Genomic DNA, 23649 nt, shown 5'->3' on the forward strand with positions numbered 1-23649 from the left:
AAGTCTCTTCCCCTTCGAGCTCAAAAAAACAATTTCTGTATTATTTTGAGCTCTCCGAGCTCAAAGAGATAGCTTTTCTATGTTTTTGAGCTTTTCGAGCTCAAAAGTCTGATAGAAGTTTGATTAAACACTATTTTTTGAATGTTCAAACTGCAATAACTTTTGAAGAAATGAACCGATTTTCAAGCAATCGGCAGCATTCAACGCAGTTTTTTAAGCTTCATGGAGAATTTTTGAGTTTGGATTGATCGAACTAAAAAATTGCGGAGTACTTCCGAAAAAACACTTTTTTCGGTTTTCTTTCGTTCACGAAATCTCTCGAACGAATTAACCGACTTTGACCGGATTAGCGGCAATCGACGTAGTTTTTCAAGGTTAAGAGCTGATTAGTTTTTGGAGATGATCGATCAAACCGTTTAAAAGTTCTTCCAAAAAAGCCACTTAAAAAAAAATTTTTCTCACATTTTTTCACGGTTTTTTTGAGATTTCTCGAAATTTTTCGATCGGAATCAGTCTGAATCGTATCCCAAATCTAAGTTTGGTCAAGCCCTTTCGAATGACGCCAACCGTGATGAAATCGGTCAAACCGTTCGATAGTTATAGGAGATTTACATACTTGAACACACACACACACACACACACACACACACACACACACACTCGTGGGGATAGTCAGAAAAGCTTTCTGTGACCTTCACACGTCGAGATCTGATGAAAACTCAATTTTTGCAAAACGGGGTATAACAAATAATTTTCCGATATTTTAAAATTTTCAATTTTCTTAGCGGGAAATTAAAAATTACGATAGTAAAATGGTAAAAATCTCTTCAATTTTCTTTTCGTGTGTGGGTCAAACGTACTTTAGATTTGCACACCTCGGAGGTGACGGCAAACTTTTTAAGGTATATACGCTTGGTATTATGTCGGAACAAAATAGTCTTGATTAGGTATTTTAAAGGAAATTTTTTTGTTTCTATCAGTCAACATTTTGCATCTGAAGCAATAAAATATTATTACTTTCTTCGTTAAAAATGTTAATGGTTAGTAAATATTATTTTTTTTAAGAAAACTTTGGTATGTCTGTATGTATCGATTAAAACCAGTTTCGTCAACAGTAAATTTTTTTCTGGAAAAATACATTCTTTTAATGTAACATTTTAGTCATTAGAAAATTAAAACTTTATTTATTCAAGACACCGTTGTTTTATTTTGTTTTCATGTCCCTGTTTTCTTCCGTTGCAATTTTACTATATAAAAAATTCAAAGGATCTTATTTTACTTAATTTTTTTCTCTAATTAGTTGCTTGTATTCAAAAATGAAATATATAAATATAAAAATAAAAATTGCATTACTTTATCACTACTAAAAATTCTTTACTACATCATAACTTTCTTGAAAAAATTTTCATCTTTTCTTAACGAGCTCTGCTTCACTAAAATCAAGTTTATGGTCCAATATACTCACTATATTATTGAAAATATCTTTATAAATACACTACCTATACTAATAACCTCTTAATATTAACTTAACACTAAAATTTTATTTATTAGTAGTACACATCAAAAATTTTATTATTTTTACGGGCTATTATCTAATTAAAACAACTCCTGCAGTGGTTGTAATGAAATAATCAGCTCTTCCTACACTTAGACAGCTAATTAACTAAACTTTAACACACATAACCGAATTCTCATAATATTTAAAAGTTATCAATTGTTTCATTAAGATACTCTTTTTATTTCTTAGTATAATTTATAGAAATTATAAACAATCATAAGCCCGAATAAAATTATAAGAGACGGGTTTATTAATTGACTATTTTTCGCAAACTTTTTGAAGGCATTATTATAAAGCATAATTCGAAGGTAGAAGTTTTGTTACCGCTTGAAGTTTAATGAGAAGCCCAGACCAGCTATACTATCGATTTCTATAGTTTGTTAGCGATACTGGCTAGCTTGCTCCCCTGGTTTAATAATTTAATTCTATTATGTTATGTCAGTTTATATTTAAATTTGTGCTAATTATCAGAATTGTTGAACATATTTTGATATACCACCAGTTATAAACTTGAAGCTTAACTTCTATCAGTTCTAAAGTATAAATTTAAAAATACTTAATAATTTGTATCATATTACACATCAAATTTTATGTACGACTGCAAAATTTATTGTGGTTAGTCATTGTACTGATTCAGATTTTTGAATTCTCCAAATTTTTTATATGTATTCAATATAAATATTATCATGATATACTACCCTATTACTCAAAGATGTTTCTTTGTAATACGACTAAGTTTCTTTTAAATCTTTCCAAGCTCAGAAGTCCAAATACTGTGTTAAAGTAGCTCATGCTTTTCATTATTTGCAAAAAATATGCGAATAATCATTATTATTATTATTATTATTTAAAATTTGCCACTAATTACAGTAAATATCTAATTTATATAAATGAATATTATTTTGACAGATATCGAAGTGAACGTGATTTTGGATCACTTGGGTCAGGAATTAATTTCAACAGCCTGCGTAGGTCTACTCGAACGTGCATTTCGATGTCTCGGAAATGACCTGAAAGCATTTCTAACGACACTCGACGGCGTGAATGATGTGGTACAACATCAATCTGGGACAAATACAGAAGCTGAATTTGTGTGTATTGCTGCTCCGGATGCAGTCGAGCTTCATTTTACGACTGATCATCCCTCTATTGCTTACTTACTCGTCGGTAGCCTCAAAGGCATTGCTCGCCAATTTTATAATGACAAAGCTGATGTTTATATTCTACCTGATCCGTACAACACAAAATTTTTTAGGTACGTATAAAAAAAAAAAAAAACAAAAAGTATTTGCCGTAGTTATTATCATACTTTATCATTGCTTGTAATTTTTTAATTGAGTTCTTCTGCCATGAAAAAAACTCACAACTCAATAGGAAGCTTTTTATTAGCAACCACACTTTATACTATTGCGTTAGCATAATAATTATAACTACAGGACAATTAATACAATAATTTTTTGTATTATAATAGACGTACCATTATAAATGATTGCGCCTATCTTCCTTGACAGGATATTTTATTTCTCGAGAATTTATCAATGTATATTTCTTGTTTAAAGTGTTAGGCGAATAAATGTCAGTCATAAAGAAAAAATTACGATGTAAAGTTTGATTTCAGCTACGCTATTAATACATTATTTTCTATACAGCGGCAGGATGGCCGAGCGGGATAAGTCATTATATGATTAGTTCGTTCGTACATCATGTCGTGAGGCGAGGGTTCGAGCCCCGACGGTTGATTGAATAGTTCCAACGCCAACCGTCGGGGGGTCGCTCCGGTAGCCGACTTGTACTGGCATGGGTTTTCTCTGTGGTTTCCCCATGTCACTATTCCAACAGTTATTAGAAAGAAGTGAGGAATAGGGTAAATGCAGTACAGGACGCACAAGTCGGTCCACAGCCGCAAAAAAATACGCAGTTATTATAAAAATTCGAATGCAGGAAAAAGTTTGAACGCAGTAAAAGTGATCCGAATATTGTAATAGTGCAGTTCTGATACTGTTGTACAATGTAAAAAATCATTAATAATACATTATTTTCTATATATTTTATTTTAAGTAATTTGTTAATTCAACATTTATCATTTTTTAAATATTTTCTCGTCTCCTTTTTTTTTTCACTTTATGTTTAAAAAAAAAAAAAACGTCATACAAGTCTAAAAATGAGTCTATTTACGCACCTCCAACCCTTTCTCTCTCACAACACGTGAAAATTTTCAACATTATTTAAAAAAAAAATTAACATTACAATTTTACGGATCAAACAAACCGTAAATTTCATTAATCTCACCGCCATAAAAATAACAGTTCACTACACCTTTAAAATCCATTTTTATTGACTTTTTAACTATTGATACTGCGCTAAAAACAAGTGGAATCACCACAGGTACTAAATTCAAGCCAGATATTATTCTAGAATCACCATTTTCCAGCAAGGAATCAAAGAAACTTTCAAAAGGGTAAATAAACAAGGAAATAATCTACTTTGCATTTGAGTCTAAAATTGTTTGTTACTCTTATTAATATAATTATTGTTATTAGTATTGTAAAATACAAGATATTAATATTTAGACATATATTTACTGTGTTTAAAAAAATTTAAACATTTAGCTTTCATAATTTGAATACTGATTGTTAAAAAATAACTTATTCTAATTTAGAAACAATATTCAAATGTCTTCAACGAATCTTTAGCTTTAACAATAATAACTAGAAACCTACAGCCACTATATAAACTCTCGAGAGTTACGAATTATGAATAAAAAAAACTTTGGCTTAAGGATTTGTTAAGATTTTTAATCACAATATATACATAGTTTGGGTACATTTTAAATAAATTTTGAAAATAATATTGCTATGATAGGATCAATTTTAATTGGTAATTAACAATAATTTAATAGGAAATATAACTAGATAAAATTGTAGATCCAACAAATTATTGAGCGTGTTCAGCCGAACTAAGTCCTGAGTAAACTTAGTAAGATATGTATAGTATAGTAGATAGATATATGTATAGCAGTGAATGCTTTGACTATACTTAGGCTAACTAATTTTACTCAGGACTTAGTTCGGCTGAACACTCTCATTAAGAACCCCCCCCCCTCCAAATCATAATGTAAAAGAATTGACTATCCCCAAAAAATGTATGAAATCGGGAAAATTAGATACAAATTCAGGTCAAGATATTCCTGATGATATACAATTTAATCAACAAGAACCTCTTTTAACATAAAAATTATCCCATCAAAAAGTTTTCCTTATTCTCTTAATTATTTAGATGATAAATTGACTTACGCCGAAAAGAATATTAGGCCATGAAAATACATAAATTCAGGTTGTTATTTTTTTATGATACTAAATTTCACTACAGGAATCCATTTTATACTAAGAATATGCCTGATACACAATTTTACTTATTTTTTTAATTACATAGATATTATTTATTAGGTATAGGTTATTAGTAATGTACATAACTAAATTTTATCTAGCACAAATATTAATCTATAAATGAAATGTTTATAATTATTCCGAAAACTTGTCAAAATAGATCAAATATCTTAGAAAAGTATATAAAATCTTTGATAGATACAAATTCAGATCAAAACGTTCCCCATTTGTTACAAAATATGACCAAAAAGACCCATTTCAGTACTTTAATAAACCGGAGACAAAATTTTCGTTATTTTCTTAATTATACAGATTATATTGGAAGTATGCGACTGTTCAAAACGTTGGATTATTCGAGGAAAATCGAGTGGAATAATTCGATTCGAAATTCACACTGAGGAATATTAGAAGAATTAGTATAGTTCGAAAGTTTAGTATTTTAAAACCCAAAATAAGTGTGCAAAATTACACTACCACTTTTTATAGTAATTGAAAAATCAATTTTTTTGTATACTAGAAATTTGAATAGCGCAGTACACGCGCGCCTAAATTTTAACCAATATGAATCGTGGCCCATTTTTTGCGAGTTTCGACCTTTGACTAACTTCGACTTTTTCGTATTTTAATTTAGAGGATTATATGGAAATATAATTATTGCATTTGCCCTAATGACAAAACTTTCGAAAAATTTCGCTTTTTTCTGACTCAGTTCATCGAGCTGATTCAGAATACACATATAGTTCAGAAGTTTATGTATACATTAGGGTGTGCCAAAATGTAACTTCCGTGAAGGAACCTTTTAAAATTGGAATTTTGAGTTCAACTTTTAACAGGGGCTGTGTTTGGGCATTTTCACACACACACACACACACACGCGCGCGCGCGCGTGCACACACAACATCGCGGGGGTCATCAGGGAAGCTTCCTGTGGCCTTAAAACGTCGAGATCTGATGAAAATTCGATTTTTGCAAAAAGGAGTGAAAACGATAACTTCACGATTTTTGAAAATCTTTGATTTTCTTAGCGGGAAGTTAAAAATATATGACCACGGTGGGATTCGAACTCGAGTCGCTAGGTATTTTTAACTATATTATTATTACTATCATTATTATATTATTTTACATTATTATTATTTCGGGCCTGGTTTGATTGTAACTGTGTCAGGATGGGTCAAAACTCCTATCATTACGATAAAAACAGGCCTATAAAGCAACCAAGAGTAGTAGGTCTGTTTTAATCGTAAAAATTTTTTGAAGCAGACTTGCCAAAAAATACGATTAGAACAGAGCTGAAATTTCGGCTTGGGGCTTTTCGTCTGTAAGTATATAATGAAATTTTACTATTGCATTCATTTTTACGATAATGCAAGTTTTTCATAACTTTGGAAAAAGGGATTCTATAAATTCTATAAATATGATTGAAATATTCAAATACAATTGTATTGTCAGTGTTGTAATTTCATGTAAAAAAATCATCTACTTCCATTTCGGCTGCCGAATGACAATTTTTCCATTCGAATTCAAAATATCCAAAATAACACATGCGAATCCATAAATAATTGTCAAATATTCTTAACGAATCGCCAAGTTTAAAAGCTGAAATAATTCAAAATAGTAAGTCAAAAAATGTTTAGATCAAGTAAGTCATCAGTTAGTTCTCATTTTAATCGGCAAATTCATTTTTACTACAATTGTATCCAAAAATGCGTCGGGTTGACAAAGAAAAAGGATTAAAACGATGAATAGTATAAAATACGATGGCTTTAAAAGCATTGTAAGAATATCATTGAGTTCGATATATTGATACTAGATACGGTTTTTTTTTTCTATTTATAAATTTAAATTTCATTTGTAATTAAATTTTATTTTGTATCAGCGTCATAACTTTCCAAGTAAAAATGCTACGAGTATATGTTAAAATATGTGCTTTTTTCTACACAATATTGAGTATTGAGTATAGACGTGGTCTGAACGCGTATACTGCGGACTAGTAATTTCAAATTTGAATTTTATCAATTCAAATCATATATATTTCATCAGTTAATACCCCCACTATAGATATGTATGGATGTGTATAGGCATATCGATTGTAAATACGTGCCCGTGTTTTTTCATTGGCAAATGGTATTTTGTCATACATACTATTTTATACACTAGTCACAAAAATTAAGGGATATAAAAAAAATTCCAAATTTTTTGGTGATTTTCAGCGAGCTGTAACTCCGAGGAAAATGATCGCACAGAAAAAAAAAAAAAGCAAATTGTAGCTCCAAGTGTCTAGTTTTTAGATATGACCATGAAAATTTTTTGTCATCGTCAGGTCTGGAGAAATCGTAAGAAAACTACTGAAAAAAAATTTTTCGAAATTTTATTTCGTCTTAAAAAAGGTCTACGGGCTTCAAAAAAATTTTTTCGATTGTTTCGTTTAAAAGCTCTTTTAGTAAATTTAATACCCTTTAATTTGACGTAATCAAAAAGCCTGTACGATAATTTGCCGCGGAGTTATCGTCAATCAAAGCAAAAAAGTTTTTTTTGACTTTGGAAATCAATAACTCTGGAAATAATGACCGTATAGGAAATCGAAGGAGGGTTTTGAAAACTACACAATATTCTCTATAAGAAAACGTAAACCGCTTTTGAAGAAAAAAATTTTTTTGAATTGAAAACTCGGACTGAAAAAAAGACAAAAATTCGCATAATTAAGGATATTTGGATAACTTGGTATAACTTTGGATAAAATGGATGAACGAGGATATCGTTGGTAATTTTTTAACTTCAAAGTGTCCCCTAAAATCCCTAAGAAATTCAAAGCGCTGCGATTTTTTGTTCATAGTGCCCAGAAGCTTCAAATTCTGTGTTTTCGCAAAAATCACCATTATGAGCAATTTTGTGATTTTTATTCATTTTTCCATTGAAAAAAATTTTTTTTTTCAAAATTCTTTATTTTTTCGATCAAAGAGATTGATTTTTCAAGAAATTTGAAAAAAAAAAAAAAATTTTCAATTTTTTTCGAAAAATTCTGAAGACGATAAAAAAAAAAATTAAAAAAAAAAATTTTTGATAAAAAAATTTCGAAAAAATTTTCGAAAAAATTGAAAATTTTTTTTTTTTTTTCAAATTTCTTGAAAAATCAATCTCTTTGATCGAAAAATAAAGAATTTTGAAAAAAAATTTTTTTCAATGGAAAAATGAATAAAAATCACAAAATTGCTCATAATGGTGATTTTTGCGAAAACACAGAATTTGAAGCTTCTGGGCACTATGAACAAAAAATCGCAGCGCTTTGAATTTCTTAGGGATTTTAGGGGACACTTTGAAGTTAAAAATTACCAACGATATCCTCGTTCATCCATTTTATCCAAAGTTATACCAAGTTATCCAAATATCCTTAATTATGCGAATTTTTGTCTTTTTTTTCAGTCCGAGTTTTCAATTCAAAAAAATTTTTTCTTCAAAAGCGGTTTACGTTTTCTTATAGAGAATATTGTGTAGTTTTCAAAACCCTCCTTCGATTTCCTATACGGTCATTATTTCCAGAGTTATTGATTTCCAAAGTCAAAAAAACTTTTTGCTTTGATTGACGATAACTCCGCGGCAAATTATCGTACAGGCTTTTTGATTACGTCAAATTAAAGGGTATTAAATTTACTAAAAGAGCTTTTAAACGAAACAATCGAAAAATTTTTTTGAAGCCCGTAGACCTTTTTTAAGACGAAATAAAATTTCGAAAAATTTTTTTTCAGTAGTTTTCTTACGATTTCTCCAGACCTGACGATGACAAAAAATTTTCATGGTCATATCTAAAAACTAGACACTTGGAGCTACAATTTGCTTTTTTTTTTTTTCTGTGCGATCATTTTCCTCGGAGTTACAGCTCGCTGAAAATCACCAAAAAATTTGGAATTTTTTTTATATCCCTTAATTTTTGTGACTAGTGTATTTATCATATACATTTATATATGTAGACTTAAATATCTAAAATAATACTATACGGGAAATATATAAATCAAAATGCTTGGGTAATAAAAATAACTTGAATAAAATAAAAAATAATAGGGAAAATACGACAAGCTTTTGAAGGGTAAACATTTATGTAATACAAAATGTATCAATTCATATCTCGGTATATTTATTTAATGTAAACAATACAGTGTACCTTCGACGGTGAAACAGTAATTAAAATAATCATTTGCATACTTATTTTCTTAATTTATTCATTTCACACTGAAAAAGTATACTTTTCTGAAAAAAAAGTTTTTGCAAAAAATAAAATTTCCTATAAAACAGATTTTACATGATTTTTCTGTATCTGCAATATTTAACTCAGAATTTCAACCCTTCGTTACTCGCGCTATACGGTGATTCCCCGCACAACACCATTCAACCTAATAGAGTTGGCGTGAATACGAGTGAGACACTAGAGAAAGCGCGAGTAACGGAAGGTTAACTTTAAACTTTTCAAAACTAGGAATAATGTTGATGATTCCATTTTTTAATTTAAACCTTAAATTTCAGGGAGAAGAAGAAAGATGCAAAAAAATTAGAAAAACGGTTGACCCTAAAGGCCACCCCTGCAATTTCCCGCTAATTCCATACTCAAGCGCTCAAAATTTCACTTATTACGTTTGTAAGCTCTTAGAGCTCAAAAATATAATTTTCGTGTTATTTTTAACTCTCCGAGCTCAACCATCTGATAAAAGTTTAATAAAACATTATTTTTTTCATTTTCAAATCGTAATAACTTTTGAATGAACCAACCAATTTTCAGGCGGTTGGCGGCATTCGATGCAGTTTTTTAAGCTTCATGAAGAATCTTTAAGTTTGAATTGATCAAATTAGGAATTCTGAAGTTATTCCGAAAAAACACCACTTTTTTTTTGTTTTCTTTCGACAACGATAACTCACGAACGAATCAACCGATTTCGACAGGACTGGCGGCGATCGACGTGGTTTTTAAATTCTAAGAGCTGATTAGTTTTTGGAATCCATTGGTAGAGCCGTTTAAAAGATATTCGAAAAAACCACATTTGAAAAAAAATTTTTTTGGTTTGTTTGAGATTTCTCCAATTCTACAAGTTCGAATCAGTCCAAATTGTATTCAAAAACTAAGTTTAGGCAAACCCTTTCGAATGACGCCAACAGCGATAGAATCGGTTAAGCTTTTCAAAAGTTATAAGAGGGTTACATACATACATACATACATACATGCATACATACATACAAATATTTAACTCAGAATTTTGATTTCAAATTCAAAAAGTGAATTTCACAGTTTTCGACGTTATGTTCAAATGTTGTGAATTTTTTATGGCAGGTATCGAATCACTCCAGAGCGCTATGAGTACATGGGCACAGCACTTCACGATTCTAGTGAAGTCGTAGCTCTAGAAACCCGAAGATTGTCCGAAAAAGCAGTTGATCTACGGATGGGAGTAGCCAGTTTTTGCAAAGCATTTCCCTGGCATTTTGTTGTGGATCGACAGCTTGAAATAGTGCAACTTGGGGTCGGATTCATGCGCATCTTCGGTCACAATCTCAATAGACTTGGTCGTGAAATATCGACGTATTTTGTATTCACGCGACCTCGTGGTGTTACACTTACATTTCATGAGATTTTAAAACGTGCGAATACACCCTTTGTATTGGCGTTGCAGAAGCCACCGGGTGCTGATAAATTTCCGGCTGAGGTGAGTCGATACCGTTTATGGAGATTACAGATAATGATGATGCTAGATTATAATCATTATTCTGGCACGCCTGGTAATGTTTTGTTAAAAGCGTCGCTATTTATTTTTAACCTATTACTTTTTATTGTTGTACTTTATTATTATTATAATTTATTTGCAATTTATTATTTCTCTTTTATCAAGAATTTTTCTCTAATATTTGAATCAGATTTATGATTTAGAAGAAATGTTCTCTGAAATCTTCATTAAGGGATTATACGCCCCTATAAAATAAAAAAAAAAAAAAATTTTTTTTTTATTTAATTTTTGTAATGTATATATTAATATTCTTAAGTATATACATAGAAAATTGCATGTTAAACCAGCACTTAGATCTCTTAAAAAAAAAAAAAAAAAAAAAAACCATGAAATAATTATCTATTCCTGTACCCAGGGACTGGAATTGAAGGGTCAAATGGTGTACTGTTCAGAATCAGATTCAATTTTGTTCGTCAGTTCGCCGTTTCTCAATGGCCTGGATGGTCTCACAGGACGAGGTCTATTTATTTCGGACATTCCGCTTCATGACGCCACAAGGGACGTCATTTTAGTCGGCGAACAAGCTAGGGCTCAGGTGACTATCGTAATTCCTATCATTCAAATCATATTATATAAATTTATCCATCTATAAATATATAAATTTACATTTTATCACGGTTGTCACATTATTACAGACATGTATATCGTAATAAATAGCTATATACAAAACACTTTTCTGTCCATATCCGTACAATTGAAAGTGTCTTTTTTATTGAATAAAAAACTTTAATAAAATAGATTTTTATTGAATATCATATGAATAGGGATTTATTTATACAGACTTATTATCTCACATCTTTATATATAGATATATATATTTCTCTCTTTTTGTCCTCTACCAGGACGGGTTGAGACGACGTATGGACAAATTGAAAAGTTCTATTGAGGAGGCTAACCGTGCTGTCGACGCTGAGAGAGAAAAAAATGTTAGTTTACTACATCTTATATTTCCACCTGATATTGCTAAACGACTTTGGCTTGGTATGTAATTATTTTTTCTTTTATTCGTATTATCTGATATATAACATGTATTTTATTTTTATTTCATTTTTATACTAATCCTCGAGAGCCATTTTTCATCTCTAAAAACCATTTCCACTTTTTTCTCTGCATAGCAGATTGATGAAAAATTTATTGAAGCCGACTTGAGCTTCAATTTGATTAAAAAATTTACTCGAGTATTAATAAAAAAAATTTGTTTTTTTTTTTTTTGACATTTTGCTAAGGATTAATAATTTTTGAATAATTGTTGGTCTGATAAATTTTTAAAAGTCTAAAAAATAAAATTGTCAAGTACTTTTTTTTCATTAGATCAAATATTTTTAAGTAAAAAAAAAAAAAATACTGGAAAATTAATGTACTAAATAAACTAAAAATACTGGTCCAGCATGGTCATTTACGGTCGACAAGTTATTTTTCTTCATTCGTTCGCACCTTGTGTAATTTAGCTTCTCGAATGACAAAGACCCTTCTCTGTTTTGCGACAGTCTGACGCTTCGAGAGATTAGCAAAAAGAAAACTAACCCATATCTTGGCAATGAATTAATTTTTCATTCAACAAAAACCGTTTTTTCGTTAATTTAGACTAGCTATCAGATTTAAAAATAAAGAATGAACATAAAATTTACTTCGATCAAAAACACGTTCAAGTCTTTGACTTAGACAAAGAAGAAATCAATCTCGGGATATTTATAGCTTTATTAATTATTTAAATTCGGAAATCATTCCCCTGGTTCTTATTTAAATTCGGAAATCATTCCCCTTGTGCTTATTCTAATGTCGAACATTGAGCATTGAGCATAGACTGGGCGTTCAATATCAACAGTATTATCGGAAATTTCAATACTCCCTTTTGGATTTGTTCGCCACTAAATATTTCCCCGAGATTATCAAAGAGTCGGAGATTATGGAAATAATCGTTAGTCACTTGAGAATACCAAGTACTCTCCAAAAAACAATAACTGTTGAATTGCAAAAATAAAAATAATAAAATAATGAAAATGAATAAGATAAAAGCAAAAAACTAAAGTTTTTAATTACATCATGTTGCTTTTTTTATCTTGAATTTTTTGTTTCATTGTGCAAAAAAAGAAATAATGACATTGAATAAAATAGAAATTTCATAGTGGATAAAATAAATAAGATGTGGTGACATTATTTTTTATCATAGGCGAAACGATCGAGGCAAAGACCTACCCGGATGTTACGATGCTCTTCAGTGATATAGTAGGATTCACCGCAATATGCTCCACCGCCACACCAATGATGGTTATCAATATGCTACAGAATCTATACGAACGTTTTGATCAGTATTGTGGTCAATTGGATGTCTATAAGGTATAATAGTAGTAATCTACCATTATATTAATCAACTATCCTGTATGCTTTCAAGGAATAAGAAAATTGATATTAAAAGTAACGTTAACTATTACTGTAATCACCTCAACTTTATTTCTTAATTACTTTGGTAACATACTAAAAGCATTAAAGATTTATTTTCCGGTCTTTAATCACAGAATTTTTAGTTTAATAAACTCGGTGAATTTCCTTGCATACCTTAACTAAGGAGCGCGAGCTCTATTATCATAAAGGATTTTCCGGGTCATCTTAAAACATTTGCATTCGGAGATTATTGTTATTGTTATTACGCTAATTTTAACCGGGTTTTAAATTAAAGTTCAAGACCATCAATTAATTTGGTATTTTCGTCCTTGCTTGAAAATATTAATTTAAGATAAGATTTTAAGTTGATAATTTTTATGTATAATATTAATTTTAAAACTCTGATAAACAATTTCTTCTTCGAAAATTTTAAGTTATTAAAAAATTTTTATGTAAGATTCAATGTATGTACCTATGTATAGATATATCATCATTTTGTTATAAGAATCATTTTTTAATTAATGATAATGAAATCATAAACATGATTGTATCATACGTCTAATGAATCTTTAAATATTTATTAGTAATTTACTCGTTAAAAAAAAAAAAAAAAAAAATATAAGATTATGCGATAAAAATAGTTGAAAACTAAATATAATTCGTTTTTCGAAATAAAATTCGAAAATGTTGAAGTATCTACGCATTTCAGTGTTATTTAAAATTACAACTATATATTTTCAAGGTCACATTTAATCATCAAAAAACTTTAAATTAAAGTAAAATGTGAGTATAGTTAATTATAAAATTCTTAGAAAAACATGTTAACATTTAATTTAAAAAAAACAATTACCTAACGCTGAATATTTCTAATTTTAAATTATAAAAGTCTTCAAGAAAAATGAATCTTACATAGCATCTAATTTAAAAGCTCTTCTATAAATAAATATGTGCTTAGAATCTAAAAAAATTGTTGGTAGAAGCACAGAATCTTCAGTCTTCAAGAAGTAACTTCTTTACACACCCGATGAAATATTTAACCATTCAAAATAATTAAAAGTCGTAAGTCTCGGTACCGAAAAATGAAAATGATATTACATAGTTTATGACATTAAAAAAACATGTGACGAAAGAATTTAATTTACGGTTTAAGCGGTAAAGCAAGATGATATTAAATTCTTAAACTCTCACAAACTATATAAATTACCAGGCAACCAGCAAGCGTTGACGGGTGAAAACAGCCAAAAGGATATAATACTGCTATAAAATTAAAGAACTCTTGAAGAGTAAATGTTACGCTTGGTTATTAGCAGGCTTATTATAATTTCCATCTCTCACGATCCTGAGAAAAAAAAATACTAAATTTGTTATATTAACCTATTGCTTTCATTTAAATAACATTTCTGAGTTGATGTGCTATTTTTAAAAATAATTACACCAATAATTATCGTCATAATCGCAACAGAGATTTCCAAGTTATAAAACATCAATATTTCACTGTTTGCTGTCGGTATCGGTTTCTGATCCAACATAAAAATCATTAATGTTCTTCTGTTGTTAATATAGAAGTTTCTTTTTTATTCTAGATGACCCGCATTGATGAGTAGAATGATAGATGATGACTTAGTAATTAATGCCAACCACGTTGGAAGATTAATTATTAATTCTAATGTAATAATTCTAGGTCGAAACAATAGGGGATGCTTACTGTGTCGCTTGCGGTTTACACAGAAATACGAGCACACATGCGCAACAAATAGCCTGGATGGGTTTAAAAATGATCCAGACATGTTCCAAACATTTGACACATGAAGGAAAACCAATTAAGGTACGTATTCCATAGATAGATACTCATAAAATAGAGTCCAGATATCTTTTGAGAATCTAATGGAATAGAACGGAAAAGCGCTGACTGCTCATTAAAATTTATTCTAAAGCCAGACAATTATTAAATACTTAAACTTTTAATGGACCTAAAATGCACAAGATTAGCGTGGAGTGTGCCTTTTTAAATAAATTGGATAAGATATGATAGAAGTAAGAGCCATTTCAGTTATATTAATATATAATTCGACTATCATTTCAATAATGTAACAATAAAGCTCATAAATTGAATTCGCTGTATAAATAAGTAATCGGCTTAGCGTAAATTTATACGGGATTATCAGGAACTTAAACAAGAATACCTCTTGTTTAACTTCAACTTACATTCTATTTATTTATAATTTAACTTGAGATTCACGCGCTACTAAATATTCACTTTTTTCGTTTATTTGTAGTATTAAATATTTAAGAAGGAGTTGAGATAATTGTTATTTGTGCTTGGTTATTATGTTAAACTTGGTAAATATTTCAATTATTCTGAGAGTAAGATCATTTCAAATGAGCAGTGTGTGAGGTTCAGAGTTCAAATCCTGCGGAGAGTTCTGTATGACTCATAATGCGAAGTATTAGATAGTGATCGAGGATCGAAAAAATTTTATTGCCTCCTCTCTCTAACTGTTTTAGATAAATTTCATTGAAATATATCTATTGCATTGGTCCTCATATCAAAAATAAGTCAGAATTTTATTATAATATGATCCAATTAGTCGAGTATGGCTCAAAAATATTATTGGTTCGAAAGTTTATTTATTTATTTATACTAGCTGTTACCCGCCCGCTCCACTGGGCACTTTATAGAATTGTATTTTTAGATCTAGACTTGAGATTCAATTGGAGTATTATTTTGACTTGCACAGGTTCCATATTCTATCGAATCGGAAGTAGAATTTATTGAAATCCGTATTGAGATGATCTCTACATGACAAATAAAAGATCGCTAGCAAATTTGCACCTTTTTGAAGCTATATCTTGAAAATTAAGATTTTTTATTATTAATACCCACTCCTGCGATCTTTATCGGAGGTGATTCGGTGTAAAATTTGTTCTTAGATCATTTTCGTATCACATGTAGACGACTCCTATTAAATTTGGAGTCTATAGGAACTATAGCTTCGGAATTAAGAATTTTCATTGTTAATACCCACTCTCACAACCCTCTGTGAGGTGGGATATCGTAAAATTCGTTTATAGATTATTTCTACATCTCTTACAGAAGATTCTTACCAAATTTGAAGTCGATAGAAGCTATAGTTTGAAAACGGGAATTTTTCAGTGTTAACGCCCCCGCAACCCCCCTTGTGGGTGGAATTTCGTAAAATCCGTTCTTAGCTGACCTCTACTCGGCGAAAAGAATATTCCTGCTAAATTTCAAGTCTCTAGGTCTTACAGTTCCAGAGATATCGTGATGAGTGACTATATCTATAGAAAGTCACTTATATATATATATGTATGTATACAGAGAAAATTTTATATTAACCCTAACAATACTTGTTTTGTAGATTTTACTATCAAGATGGTTACATTTATCATCACAAGTGGTTTAAGTTACTAATTGTATTATAAACTATTCAGTAAAAGTAAGCACTGAATGAATCAGCAACATTACCAATAATATAATAATAATATATATCATTAAAAAAATAACCAAATTTTGGGGCCAGTGTACTTATATGATAAATCGGGTTTTTATGGTTAAATTTGGTATCGTTAAAAAAGTCTCGACCTGGAGTTGTGCCTTTTCAAGGTTTCGTATCATTCTCACTTATAGTCAATGTATGATGATAAGTATTTAGGCTGCATTCAAAAATACTCTATCTCTAGATACATAAAAATGACCGCAGATCTCGTGAACTATCGACATTTTTAAAGATATAAACTCACCCCAACATTACACTCGTCGAGACCTTTCATTTAAATACCCACATCAATTTTTTCATATATTTATATTTTATTATATATATGTACATATGAAAAATATATTAAAAATGCATGTGGGTACCCAAATGAAAGCTCTTGATGGGTGTAACAGTTATTAGTAGTTAAAAAAGTACAGTGCAATTTAACAAAAGTCCTTATTTGATAAAGCAAAATTTTATTGATTTATAGTTCACAAGTCACGGCAATCACATAGTGACAGCAAGGTTGTTTGCAATAGTAATAACAGTAACAATGTGGTGGTGGACATAAACTGAAAATTAAAATTATTTTTTTTTTTTATTCTAGTTAATATTAAAAATGACTTTTTATTTAATATTAATATCAATTTGATAAAATATAAACTCTGATGGTAATAATTATCATCAAATATTGTAGAAATTATTATTTGATTTTAAAAGTTATTATCAAGATATTTAATAAAATTATCTGAGATAGTTGAAGATGCAGTTTTATAGTAATATAACAGATTACAAAAATTAATATATTGGTGCACCATGGTAACTTTAATAATTTATGTCGTATTTATAATAATGAAAGGTAGTATTTATTACTATTGCAGTATCTTAAGGTAGTACAGTTATGAAAGGAATATTTTAAGAAATCCTCGAAACTTTGAATATAAGTCATTAAATGCATAATACATAGGCTGTTAAAATTTGAAGACTGGTAGCTCTTCAAAATTTTCAAAACAGTGAAAATCACGTTTTCGGACACTTCGTTGATGTATAACTTTTGATTGAAAAGAGATAACTAATTTTTTAAAAATTCATGTGATAGCTCATAAAATTTTTATTTATTTTATAAAAATTAAGAATAAAAAAAGTTTGGAAAATCCAAAAGTGCACGACTCATAATGCTCATTTAATTATGAAATATAAAAAAAAATAAGAAAAATAGCTATCTAATTATTTGTCAATAAATAACGAAAATAACGAAAAAAAAAAAACACTTGAGTCGTGCAAAATAAAAAGAAAAAAAAAATTTTTTTAAATAACAGCTGTACTAGAAAAGTGATGCACAGGCGCCCCTGGCGGAATAAAATGTACATAATATCTATAGATATGGATATATCACCATTCATGTTAATTTTACATGGATATATATAGATATACAGTCTTGTAGTTTTCGTTTTTCATTAATTGCAATTAAACGACACTGAATTAATTAATCATTCGCATTCAATGACCTACAATCGTCGATTAGAATTAAAAAAAAAAAAATTTAACTCAAATAATGGATTTTTTCACAAGTTACAGTGTTTCCGGGTTTCACACATGACGGACAGGAAAATTTTTTGACCTATTTTGGTGTTTTTTTCAAATTCTATTGTAGTAAATCAATTTTTAAAAAGTATGGAATTAATCTCCATTAAATTATCTCGACAATAGTATGCAAAATATTTTGATTCCGTGAACTAACAAGGCTATAATAATAAAAATAGCCGCCAAAATGAGGCGAAAAAAATTTTTCGATCGTAAAGCACACTCTGATGCTTCACATCATGAGTCGTGCAATTTGATTTTCAACAAATTATAATCGTGAAAATAAAGAGAATTTTACATCAAATTTGATCTATACCTTGCAGTTCAGGTGAAGCCGAATGGCATTTTATTTGTTTTTATACTCTTGTTGGTACGAGGACATCTATCACAATTTGTATACGATCAAACATATAATTTAATCAAGATTAATTCTTGAATTTTCAAAGATTTACTTAGTGCAATAGGAACGAGTAAGTCATTAAAACAAACTAAAAATGTGTTCCCGTCAATTAGCAGAAAAATGTTCATAGCTTGAAAACACGATAACTTAATAAAAAATTAATCATTTATGTCTTTTTCTTTAAAGAATTATTTTGTCCCTTTGAGAATTTAGTATCTTGAATGGTTGTATAATTAGGTATTGTTTAATCATAATTAAAGAAAAACTAAACAGGTTTGTTCTTTGTTATTATACATAAAATATGTATGGTAAGTTTTGTTCCTAATGCGCTTGTCCGTTATAATAACAGCTGAAACTGAGTTGAGTAAGCGAAATACCGCAAAAATTTGGAAATAATCTTCTTCAATAATTGAGGATAATAAATTTTATCCGTTCCCATTTTGCTCTATTTATTAGCAATACTTCTAGACTCTCCAGTCTTTTTTTTTTATTTAAAACGTGAGTTCGAATCTCGGTTGGAACCAAAGTCAACAATTATTTTCAGGCGTACAGATCTCAGAGCATTAATAAAATGAAGTTTTATGAAAATGAATAATTTAGTACCCTGGGCAAGGCTACTATTTCATAAGTCTCATGACACTAATGTGTCGAGGGAGAAATAATCGACGTCGGCGATAGTGCGATCAACGATTGATTTTCATACTATACCTATTGCTAAAGGCTTGATATAAATAAATTAACCAGGTATTTTATAATTCAGTATATGCCACTATCTATTTCAATTATCACAGCCGCCCGATTTTAATATTAAATCCGTTTATAATATAAGATACTGGCATTTGTTGAGAAAATCGATTAACTGAACTGTAATAATATACGGGAAAAAGAGCTTTTAATTTTGTTTTAAAAACAAACCAGGTCGACATATTTCGCCTGAAGGGCCTAGCTTCTCAGCTTCCTATGCTGCTTATACACTGAAAAAAAAAATTCTTGACTGGAGTGTAAATTTTCTTGGCTCAAGAAAATATCAAGAAAATTTCTTGAATTAAGTCAAAGTCTCTTGAGACAAGATAAATTTCTTGAGCCAAGAAAATTTTTTCTTGCTCCAAAATAACTTTTATTTTTCTTAAAATTTTCTTGGCGCAAGAAATATGTTTTTTGTGTGTAGATTAATTAAGGTTTATCATACATACATAAGATGTATAGGTGTGATGTCGGTTAATTAATATGTCTTACCAAACTGCTTGATTTTACATCAAAGAAAGTGGCTATTAGATATTATATATTAGCTTGTAATGATTAGGTAGATTATTAGAAATTATTAATTATTAGCCCCTTTAAAATTTATCACTAAAATTTAAAAATTTTTCATTATAAAAAAAAAAGTTCTTTAAAATTAATTAACATATTTTTGAACCATTTCTTTATAAATATAATTGCTAATTTTTGATATTCAATATTCTTAAAAAATTTCGTAGTGAAAAATCACCGAAGGCTGGAATCGAACCTAGGTTTTTCGCGTTAAAGTTCGACGATTTAGACTTTTTGACAAAACTTTTCACGTTACTCAAAATAAGCAGACAAAAATTATTAAAATCATCTGAAATTTATAAATTTCTATTTTGAATCCATATCTGTGCAAAAATTTTGCTTACATAAAAAATTGAGTTTAGAAAATTTTTTTATTGCGATTCTGAATCAAAAACTTTTATAAAAAATGGTATTTTAATATTTATCAATTAATTTGTAAAAAAAACTACTTAATGAAAAATAAAAGTTTTCAAATAATTAAAATTATTAATAATTTTATGACAGATGAGAATTGGAATTCATACTGGCATGGTGTTAGCTGGAGTAGTTGGTAAAAAGATGCCAAGATATTGTCTCTTTGGACACAACGTCACGATTGCTAACAAATTCGAATCAACTAGTGAGCCGTTGCGGGTCAATGTTAGTCCAACAACTTATGAGTAAGTCTTATTTTTCTATTTTTATTAAATTAAAAAAATTTTATGTCACTGATGGTTATTGATAAGAATATAAAGATATAAATAATGTGATGATTAATGTGCAATAAATGTTTTCAGACATCTCATAAAAACACCAGGATTTATCCTAGAAAAAAGATCTCGAGATAATCTTCCGAAAGAAATTCCATCAAGTGAACCAGGCACTTGTCATTTTCTCAATGGTTATCGCCATCCAGGCGTCGATGAAAGTAACCCACTGGATGCTCATATTCAAGCAGCCGTTACCGAGTATGATATTACTTGTGGCATGTAGATATAATAATAATCACAAAAATAATAATAATAATAATAATAATAATAATAATAATAATAATAATAATAATTTAAGGAGGAATTTAAGAGCGTCATCAGGAACGCCGAGGAAAAACTACTCCTTGGCGAACTGATGGACAAGTCCATGCACAGCGTGTTCTTTAAACACGTGCGTGATCATGGCTTGTCCACCCAGCTGACGTTTTCCTTCTTAAAGTCAGCTGGCCTGATGTCCGAGACTGAAGGGTTCATATTTGCCTGCCAAGATGGTGTCATTAACACTCTTGAGTACCGTAGCAAGGTGCTCCAGGTGCAGCTTCCGGACACTTCCTGTAGGAGGTGTAAACAACATCCGGAGACGCTTATGCACCTTTTGTCGGCATGTCCTGTGCTGGCGAGAGGTGCATATATCCAGCGTCACAATGCTGCCCTGAGAGTACTGTACTACTATCTTCGTCATTGCTACGGTATTGACGTGACACCAGTGCTGCCTTATCTGCCAGGAGATATTCCCCAGGTTGTTGAGAATGACAGTTGCAAAATTTATTGGAACATGCCATTTGCAACAACCCGGCGGATAGATCACAACAAACCTGATATTGTGCTCTTCGACAAGGCCACTCGTGACATTTATGTCATTGAGTTCTCGGCCCCGGCTGAATACAACATCTCAGCCAAAGAAGAGCACAAAAGACAAATATATCAGGATCTCCTGTTTGAAATTGGCAAACTTTACCCAGGTTACCGTGTCAAGCTTGTCGTCCTGATTGTTGGCGTCCTAGGAGGGATGAAACAGTCTTTTGTATCCTCACTTGCCAAAGTTCCAGCTTGCTCATCAAAAGCTGAGTTCTTGGCAGTTAGGATGCAGAAGGCTGTTATACTTGGTTCTCTCCGTCTCTTAAGGGAAATGACTTTGGCCTGCTGTGATCACTAACCGCCTTGTTGTGCGGAGTGGTCCAGCAGTAACGGATGGAGCTCAGGCTGGGCCCTCGGAGAATCGGACTCCGGGGATAACCCCCCTGAGCATTGAATAATAATAATAATAATAATAATAATAATAATAATAATAATAATATAATTAAAATAATATAATAAAGAATTAAATAAAGTATACATTAAAGAAAATATTAATAATAATAACTTTCGTGTCGTTTTATTTACCAAAAGCACCAAAAGAATTTCTGTTTCTCAATCTGTGAAATTCTATTCCGTAGACTTGATTAGAAATCGTTTTCATATATTCATGCTTAGGAAAAAAAAAAGTTAGACTTTTCATTTAGATAACTTATTTTTCTAACTAATTTTGAATAAAATATTATGTAACTAATTACTCAGTAGTTATATTAACGATACAAAAGCACGAAAACATTTTCTATAATTATAATTTGAAAAATCTGACAAAAGGTTGAACGGCAGGCCATCCCTGAAACTTTCCACTTTTTTCAAGCTTGAAACGTTCGAAAATTTTTGAATAGATTGATTTTTGAGCTTTATATATTAAAGTGTCAAAAAAAATAGAATATTTTTTTTTTTATTTTATAAACGTTAAGAAATCGTCAGAGTATCTCTAGAAAAAGATCCTTTGAAAATATGAGCTCTTAATATTAATATTTAGAGGTGACGTTTTGTAATTTTCTATTTCCCATTTAAATAACACAGTAAAATGTTATTTTAAAGTTCGGAATTTTGTAACGTGATAACAAGCTACTTTATAGGTAAAACCAAACTCAACTTTATGGAAAATTAAATGCTCTACAAGAAAAGTCTGATTGATATTTTGCGTAAGTCAAGCCATTTCAAAGATATTGAGCCTCAGACTTCAAACTGTGAAAAATTACGCTTTATTTTTTTCTTGAACACAAAAAAATCAATTTATATGTATTAATAACCTATTATTATTAACTTGAGGACAAAAATATGCATATATTTAATAGAATGAATATCCAAAATCTTTAATAATTTGAAAAATTCTCATTTTTATTCATTTTCAGCGAAAAACATTTACTTATGAATCATTCCAAGTCAAATCGACCAATAGTTGAAATCGACCCCTTTCAATTTAGACAAATTTTGGTCTGGAAATTTCTTTTGTCATGCAACAAAATTCTGCGAAAGGAAAAAATAATGCAACAATTTTTTTTAAGAGATATGCAAATTCAATATTTTGCGATTTTTCTAGTTTTTCAAATTTGTTTTTGTAATATCTCGAACGCTATTATAAAACAGGAATGACCTTTCGTTTGTTTGAACGGAGACACTTGGGGGTATTGAAAAAAAAAAAAAAAAAAACATTTTGCAGTAAAATTTTGAAAAATGCCAAATTTGTCAAATTTTGAATTTTTTAACATTGTTAAAAATGACGATTGACATTAAAATTTCGACACAAGAAATTTCACTTATTCCAACAAAATTAATTCTCTTGCTTTAAGAAATACGTATCTTAGTCCACGGAAATTTATTTAAGTCAAAAAAATCTTATTTTAAGAAAATTCAGCCTCTTGTTCCAAAATATTTAGTTCTTGATAGAAGTAAATTTTCTTGTCTTGAGATAATTTCTCTCTTGCTCCAAAACATTAAATATCTCGACAGAATTAAATTTTCATTAATGTTTTCATTGATTAACATGTCAAATGAGATGATCAAATAATATTGAATCATTTTTTTTCATTCAATATGTATAATTGAACGCTAAAATAATATAAAATGGGTATCGAATATTCAAGAGAAAAATTTTCTCAAGGTGAGAAAATGATTTTTTTAGTTAAAATAGGTGACACTGCATCCCTAAAGAATTT

At 29.8% G+C, this 23649-nt stretch overlaps 1 protein-coding gene across 2 annotated transcripts in view; it reads left to right on the top strand.

The window, feature by feature from the left end:
* The window catches only part of Gycalpha99b (guanylate cyclase 1 soluble subunit alpha 2), a 100799-nt gene extending 79692 nt beyond the window's left edge, over nucleotides 1-21107 (top strand). Inside the window, exons 5-13 of one of the 2 annotated variants that reach the window (XM_074244091.1) lie at nucleotides 2468-2813; nucleotides 10259-10631; nucleotides 11065-11244; nucleotides 11552-11690; nucleotides 12880-13046; nucleotides 14773-14916; nucleotides 20388-20542; nucleotides 20660-20830; nucleotides 20931-21107. In XM_074244091.1, coding sequence (XP_074100192.1) covers nucleotides 2468-2813; nucleotides 10259-10631; nucleotides 11065-11244; nucleotides 11552-11690; nucleotides 12880-13046; nucleotides 14773-14916; nucleotides 20388-20542; nucleotides 20660-20830; nucleotides 20931-20988 — 1733 coding nt within the window. In that variant the 3' untranslated portion in view covers nucleotides 20989-21107. Of the gene's footprint in view, nucleotides 1-2467; nucleotides 2814-10258; nucleotides 10632-11064; nucleotides 11245-11551; nucleotides 11691-12879; nucleotides 13047-14772; nucleotides 14917-20387; nucleotides 20543-20659 lie in introns of both variants that reach the window. The other variant, XM_074244093.1, reaches the window with a different exon arrangement.
* The last annotated feature ends 2542 nt before the right edge of the window (nucleotides 21108-23649 follow it).

The sequence above is a fragment of the Cotesia typhae genome, unplaced genomic scaffold (genome assembly GCF_013202065.1).
Source record: "Cotesia typhae breed Kobodo isofemale line unplaced genomic scaffold, CoteBio_Ctyphae contig_43, whole genome shotgun sequence".
Taxonomy (NCBI): domain Eukaryota; kingdom Metazoa; phylum Arthropoda; class Insecta; order Hymenoptera; family Braconidae; genus Cotesia; species Cotesia typhae.